This window comes from Chiloscyllium punctatum, chromosome 19 (assembly GCF_047496795.1).
Source record: "Chiloscyllium punctatum isolate Juve2018m chromosome 19, sChiPun1.3, whole genome shotgun sequence".
NCBI lineage: Eukaryota > Metazoa > Chordata > Chondrichthyes > Orectolobiformes > Hemiscylliidae > Chiloscyllium > Chiloscyllium punctatum.
The window spans coordinates 78,638,878-78,646,744 of NC_092757.1; the positions used below are offsets into that span (position 1 = coordinate 78,638,878).

General features: G+C 43.5%; 1 protein-coding gene across 1 annotated transcript; it reads right to left on the reverse strand.

Annotated features, from left to right (window-relative positions):
• Positions 1 to 4,042: 4,042 nt before the first annotated feature.
• Positions 4,043 to 4,775, reverse strand: LOC140491204 (ras-specific guanine nucleotide-releasing factor RalGPS2). Its single transcript, XM_072589183.1, is given in 2 exon segments — positions 4,043 to 4,393; positions 4,395 to 4,775. Coding segments are annotated over 2 exon segments (732 nt in total).
• Positions 4,776 to 7,867: the final 3,092 nt, after the last annotated feature.

Sequence of the window (7,867 nt, forward strand, 5' to 3'; positions counted from 1 at the left end):
TAATTTCAGTTACATCACACTGCAAATTTTTGCTATAAATTCTGTGTTACGATCGAGCCCTCCACAATCACCTGATGAAGGAGCGTCGCTCTGAAAGCTAGTGTGCTTCCAATTAAACCTGTTGGACTATAAACCTGTTGGACCTGGTGTTGTGTGATTTTTAACTTTAGAAGGGCAATGTAACTCCTCTCTTTTCAACTTGTCCTTCAACATGGTTCTTGACCTATTCAATTTGACTACTCAATAGAACAACATGTTATACAAAAATCTACTCTTTCTGAAACTGGAGTCAAAACCAAATTATAATAATTGCAAAGGTTACCTTTAAATCAAAGACATATTTTGACATATTACCATATTCTGGTTGATGTATTAAATATTTTACATAATTCACACCTTGAATTTCCATGAGACAGTTGAGAAGACAGATTTCTATTTATATAAAGACTTCCCAGACAATGAATTAATTTGAAATGCTGAGACTGCTGAAAGAACAAAAGAAAAGAAAGAAAGAGATAGGATTAGGAATTTAGGATATCACAACAAGAACAGGCCATTTACAGAGGAACCTCGATTATCCGAATACCAATTATCCGAAAATTGGATTATCCAAAGGAGATCTCGAGGTCCCGATGGAAACATTAAATCAAAGATGTGTTTCCAACAGGGATCACGTCTTTTGGGTACAGTGATTAAACAGGCACTGTCTCCAAATGACTGTCTGCCCACCCTCTCTCTCTCCCCACACTTTCCCTGGAGTTCTACAGAGAGGTGTACCTAAACCCCCCTTCCCCACATAATCCCTCCAACATGGTGCTGTACAGGGCAGAGGTGGAAACGGTCAAAACGTTACAGTAAAAAGTTGTGTGTGTGGCTGTGGCTGTGTCTATGTGTGCTATTTGGAGACCTACCCCACAAAGGCAGCAGCAGCAGTTTATCTGTCAGTGTCCAGTCCAGCTGCCCTGGAGAGGGGGTGGGTATGTACGGGGTTGGTGGGATGATGGTGTTGCACGGTGTTGGGGGCGGGGTCAGGGGCAAGGCTGTGTGCTGCTGCAGTCTCCTGAACGGCGAGCAGACTTTAAAAACTCCGAGCCCCAGAGGAAAGGCATTTAATCGATTTACCGAATAATTGATTATCCGAACGAAATAGTGCCCGCCCATCATGTTCGGATAATCCGAGGTTCCCCTGTAATTCCTTCAATGTAACCTTCCATTCAACTAGATCATGGCTGTATTTCCACCTCCATGCTATTTTCCACACTTTTGCCATAACCTTTGGTGTCTTTAATGCCTAGTAATGTGTTGATCTCTGTCTTGAATGTATCAACGGTGTGATGAACCTCCATAGTGCTCCGGGGTAGAGAATTTCAAAGATTCACCATCCCCTGAGTGAACAAATGTTTTCTGATCTCAGTCGTAAATAGCTACCTTCTTCTTCTTTGGCAATTCTCTCAGAATAGAGGATGACTTGCTTCCATTCTTGAGGGACTGGGGGGTTCTGCAGTGTCTGAATACTCCAATCCTGGAGTCACAGAGTGCTACAGGTGGGGCAGGTGGTGTTAAAGTCGGACATTCGGATCCTGGGTGCTCTTTCTGCCTTGGCCTCCCACATGCTCCACTCGGTGATGTTTGAGGCGGTTAGTGTCTTTACAGATACTCCTTCTCCAGAAGGAGCGTTCTAGGGTAAGCCATTCCCACATGTCAGTGGAGATGTTACATTTGTTTATGAATCTTTCAGGGTGCCCTTGCAGCATTTCCTCTATCCTCTTTGTGCTTGCTTACCATTGTGCAGCTTGGAGCAGAGCACTTGTTTAGAGAGTTGAGGGATTGCGCATGCAGACAATGTGGCCTGTTCATTGCAGCTGGTCATGTCTGATCAATCCCTCAATACTGGGGATACTGGCCAAGGAGAGGATGCTAACACTGGCACATTTATCCTGACTGAAGATTTACAGGCTTTTGCAAAAGTGTTTTGAGGTGTCTGCTATACACGATCCATGTTTCTAATCCATATAGGAGGACGGTAACTAGTGCCACATTGTAGCCCAGGAGCTTGGTGCTGGGTTTGCAATCTCCAGACTTTGAACAGTCTGTTCCTCAGGTGTTAAAAGGCTATGCTGATGTATTGGAGTCTACAATTGGTTCTGATATAATGCAATAGTTCCATTCTCGTGTGATCTCACGTTATAAGTGAATTACACACTAGCCGCACCATTTTAACTAATGGGGCCAGAATTGCATTACAGCCCATATGGGTAAGGAAAGCTTGTGTTCTACAAATAACAGTCTAAATTCTTCAATCGTGTTAAAGCCAAACCGTGTTGAAGAAATGGCCATTCTAGCAGAACCGGCCATATGTTGGATTTCATCGTGTACTCCACCCCAGCCCACAAGCCTAATTCCTGATGAAACGCTTATGCGAAACGTCAATTCCCCTGCTCCTCGGATGCTGCCTGACTTGCTGTGCTTTTCCAGCACCATACTCTCAACTTTCATCACGTACCCCCGGCTCTAGAAAATACCCTTTTTCCATCAACCTCTCCAAACAAGGGGTGTAATCCTTCCTGAAATTATCTTGCCAAGCTGGAAGAATTGTGTATGCTGCAAATAGATCGCCTATTATTCTTCTAAGCTCTAGAGAAGGTTGCCTGAACTTCTCAATCTCTCCACATGAGACAGTTCTGAATTCCAGGATTTAGTGAGGACTGCCGACCTGTCGGTGGTGGTAGGGATGTAGACAACTGAGGTAGTTGAAGGCCTACTGAGGCCCATTGCTGAGGCTGACTGACAGGATGAGAGTCTGGTTTCAGCTGCAGCCACAGACCACCCTGATGCTACGCTCCCCCTCCAGACTGGTGGCCCAGCTACATTTAATATAAACATGAAATGATTAGAAAGTGGGAGCCTCAAAGCGTAGATGACCTCTCTCTCTCTCTCTCTCTCTCTCTCTGTCTCACTTATCTGAAAAGGAAGCTTCCTGTTTTGTCAGTGCTGCGAGGCCTCCTGTTGGCCTTCCAGCTTTGAGAACAGACACTACCATCCTTGACTGGACAATAGACTGTCCTCCGGCTGTTAGTTGCATTAATCGGTTGCTGTGCGGGACAGTCTCATTGACAAACTCTTGCTGGCACAGTTTCTGCTTCTGACTCCATTTGGCGAGGTTCAGAAGCTCTTATGGAAAAGTCTGCCTTTGGAATCCCATTTCATCAATTCTATTCAACACAGGAAACTCTCTCAGTATATCTTTGAACTATCAGTCTCGGGTTGTATGTCACTCTGGTAAGCGTGCATCTACAAAGGAAGAAACAGGCGCAGTTCTCTCTTCCACGTGGGTTTATGCACAAGACCCAGTGCAGCATAAACATAGACAACATTTCCTTTCTGCAGATGAGAACCACCATGAATCTGATCCCTGTAAGAGCAATACTAACTAACCTGACTGGACATGCTATGAAACACCTCCAGGGACATGAATCCCTCCCTTCCATCCACAGATAGGGACACAACTTGCATCACAAGATCCCTTTACTTGTGCTACAAGACCCGCCCCTTCATGTGCCCTAATGTTCTTCCAATGAATACAACTGCTATTAATACACAGTTTCAGCACGCACATAGGCACACACAATTAACACAGTGTTTGTGAAATCCACATTTGAGTGTAAGTCTCCAAGGGGAGTTTCTGATCCAGAGGTAGGTCAAGCTGGTACAGGAAATGTAATTATTGACATTAGAGATTCTGGAGTTCGGGGTGAGCGTCAGCAAGAGGCCATACACAATAACGACACACGGTGAGACTATGTGACAATTCAGTCCGCAAGCATCGTCAGTGGAGGTTCATTTCAATTTCTGGGGTCGGAAGTGACCACAATGGGGGAGAGTCACCCTGAAATCAAGACAAGGTGAGCCATTTCTCACTCTGCAGCTCACGAGCCAAGTGAAATATGGAGGGCATCCAATTGGCCTGAACTGGTAAAAGCAACTTGCAAACTCCCCTGGTTTGGAGTCTGCGTTGTCTGCTTTTGAGGAGCTGGAGTCTCAGTCAAGTGGATGGGAAGAGCAGTGAGGCTTTTGAAATGTGGTTGTGGTGAAGCTTCAGACTTTGGAAACAATAGCACAGAGCAAAGAACCAATGAATCATGGACTTGATTCTCAAAATATTGTTCATTAGGTTTGATCTTTGCTCACTCTCAATGATACTGTGTGTGGATGGGTACGCTGAATCAATGTACACCAAGTCAGACAGGTAAATGCCTAACTATGGAATACATGGAGTCATCTTCAAACTATTAACATAATCCCTGAGCCTCTTGTAATTGTCCTCTTTCGACACCAGATATTCTAATTTTTCAAATGTTGTTTTATCTTTCCTGCTCAAAAGCGCCCATGTTTTTGGTAAGCCTGAAGATAGGTGCGCTCTGCAATCCCAACACGACAGCCATTAGGGCATGTAGGTTATTCAACTCATACAATTTCTTTGCAGTCTTAACATAGTGGCTCAACACTTCAGCTCTTATTTTTAGTGTTTGTGCAGTAAGAATCTCTCGGACAACCCAAAAGCTAACGTGATTAAACCTCCTAGTGAAGGCTACGCCAATTGGTGATGAACTGTGCTTTTCCTTTTTATTCCAGCCGCAACTTGACAGCTCTTCAGGCTGAATAGCTTTAAAAACAAGTGCATCCATTAGTGTTATCTGACTCTCAGAAGCTGTGGCTGTAAAATATATCGCACTCAACTGCCCGTTAATCAGGTCCATACTTCCTATGCCACCCATCATAATAGCATTATGGAAAGCTCATAGTCATGGTGCAAGCTTCATCACTCAAACAAAATGGCAGATGACATCAAGATCCATTCATGTGATCAGTTCCAAAAAGAACTGCATTCACAACAATCTATGCTGTGTCCACACTGATGCTGCACCGAGAAACCAGTCGCTGCTGACACTGACCGTCGCGTACATCCCAAGGTCTCATTCCTGAAGTGATGTAATAAATGTTATAAGGATTCTGCATCAACCACCCTTTCAGGCAGTGAGTTCCAGATCTCAACACCCTCTGGGTGAAATAATTCCCCTTCAAATGTCCTCTAAATGTTGTAAATCTTACCCTCAGTCTATGCCCTCATTAAGCCAGGGGAATCGAGCTTCTCTATCCATGCTATGTAAATTTTTCTTTCTTTTCAATTTTGAATAAATTTCCCCTTAGCCTCCTCTGTTCTGAAGAAAACAACCCTAGCTTATGCAAACTTTCCTCCCAAATAAAATTTTCCAGTTCAGGCAACATCCTGTTAAATCTTTGTGCCATCTCTAACGATGTCTGTAGCAAATTCCCTGGCGGGGGTTCTCTTAACCTTGACTGGAATCTCCATGGTTCAGCTTCATAATCGTTGATTCACACCTGAAGTTCCTGAAGCCATTTGGGAGAATCCTTCTGAAAATTCCCAGCAGGCATTGAACCCGGTTCTTCACCCAGTGCTGACTTGTACATTCTCCGTCAGATGAGACACTGAATAAAGAGCCCATCTATCTGTTCCAGATTACCTCTCTTTCGATGATAAACCAGAAAACCAAATTATTTTTAGACAGTCTTTACTTTTCATTCCAATTTTCTTCTTGGAATGAGGACTGCTACCAAAAACAAAACTGTGGATCTAAATTCAATGATTATCTGATAAATTCCTATTGGAAGCCCATGGAATGTCACACATGTAAAGTGTCAAGGAAACCTTAAACAGGAGAGACTTAACAAGAAAGGATAACGAGGGGGTGGACTATGTCCCTTCTCAGCAGGAGGCCACCTCTTGCTGTCATGTCTCTTTTACCCTCCAGGTATACACAAAACAAAGATTTAAAAACTGACTGCAGTAGTAGTCAGTATATGTTATTGGCCAATGTCCTAATGGGGACTAATGTGCTGTGGGAGCCACAGTTTTGAGAACAACCATTTTAAACAGTCCTACACTGTAAGTAAAATAAAACTAAAGACTCTCTCTCATTCTGAGAAAGTCAGTCACAGTTGAAAGGCATCAGAACAACAGAATTCCAACCAAACTGTGAAAACCAGGAAGTTTAAAATTGATTACTCAACTGACAATACCAATATTACTGCAGCTATCCAATAATCACCATGATGCATTTGAATCTGCTCTTCACAGACAATTTATAGACTTTTGGATGTACGTTTGCTCACTGAGCTGTAAGGTTTATTTCCAGACGTTTCGTTAACCTAATAGGTAACATCTTCAGTGGGCCTCAGGTGAAACAATGCTGAGAATTCCTGCTTTCTACTTATACGCTTGGGTTTCTTTGGGTTGGTGATATAATTTCCTGTGGTGATGTCATTTCCTGTTCTTTTTCTCGGGGGTGGTAGATGGGGTCTAACTCAATGTGTTTGTTGATAGAGTTCTGGTTGGAATGCCATGCTTCTAGGAATTCTCGTGTGTGTCTTTGTTTGACTTGTTGTAGGATGGATGTGTTGTCCCAGTCGAAGTGGTGTCCTTCCTTATTCGTATGTGAGGATACTAGTGAGAGAGGGTCATGGCTTTTTGTAGCCATATTCCAGGATACATGAACACCAACTAGCCACAAAAAGGCATGACCCTCTCTCATTAGTATCCTCACATACAGATGAGGAAGGACACCACTTTGACTGGGACAACACATCCATCCTACCACAAGCCAAACAAAGACACACACTGGAATTCCTAGAAGCATAGCATTCCAACCGGAACTCTATCAATAACACATCGTGTTAGACCCCACCTGCCACCCTCTGAGAAAAGGAACAGGAAGTGACCTCACCACAGGAAATGGAATACCACAGGAAATGATATCACCAACCCAAAGAAACCCAAACGTATAAATAGAAAGCAGGAATTCTCAGCATTGCTTCACCTGAGGCCCACTGAAGTTGTTACCTAGTAGGGTAACGAAATGTCTGAAATAAAACTTGCAGCTCAGCGAGCAACCCCACATCCAAAACCTTAACCTGAGCTACAAATCTTCTCCAAAGTCGCTAATTCATAGACTGATCAGGATATGTTTTTACATTTATCTTCTTGGTCTTGTCACATATCTTTAACCTATGTGTGGTTGTGCTGTGTTGTTGGTTTTTCTTGCATTTAATGATTAATAAACTCATTTGTTTTGTAAATTCAAGAAAGCCTGTCTAAATTGGCTTGTTTTAAAACGTATGTCCATTTGGGTCTGGGAGTAAGCTATCTACAAGCCTCATTTCTAAGTGAATCTTATTGGGACTAACTGAACAGGAGGATGAAAAACCAAAGAGAGGCAATTCATCCATTCTTGCCCTTGAACCTTAACGATTTGGGGTATCCCATCTGGAACTGTAATAAATTGGGGAACCTCACCCAGGGTCTGGTCATAAGGTCACCAAAGAGTGTGTGAAAGCAGGCCATTCATCCCATTGAGTCCAACTGACCCTGCAAAGAGCATCCCACCCAATCCCTGGAACTCTACATTTACCATGGCTAATTCACCTAATCTGCAAACACTGGACACTATGAGCAATTTAGCATGGCCAATCCATCTATCCTGCACATCTTTGGACTGTGGGAGGAAACTGGAACACCTGGAGGAAACCCAAACAGACATGGTGAGAACATGCAAACTCCACATAGTCACCCAAGGGTGGAATTGAACCTGCATCCCTGACATTGTGAGCCAGCAGTGCTAACCACTGAGCCACCATGCTGCCCCAACATCTTTCGGAAGGGAAATCTGCCATCCCTCTCCAGTCTGGCCTCCATGCCTCCAGCAGTTGTATTTGACTCTTAACTGCTCATAGCAATGTGGTTGCTCTTGACTACTTGAGATACTCAGTTCAAGGGCAATTGGAGACAGAC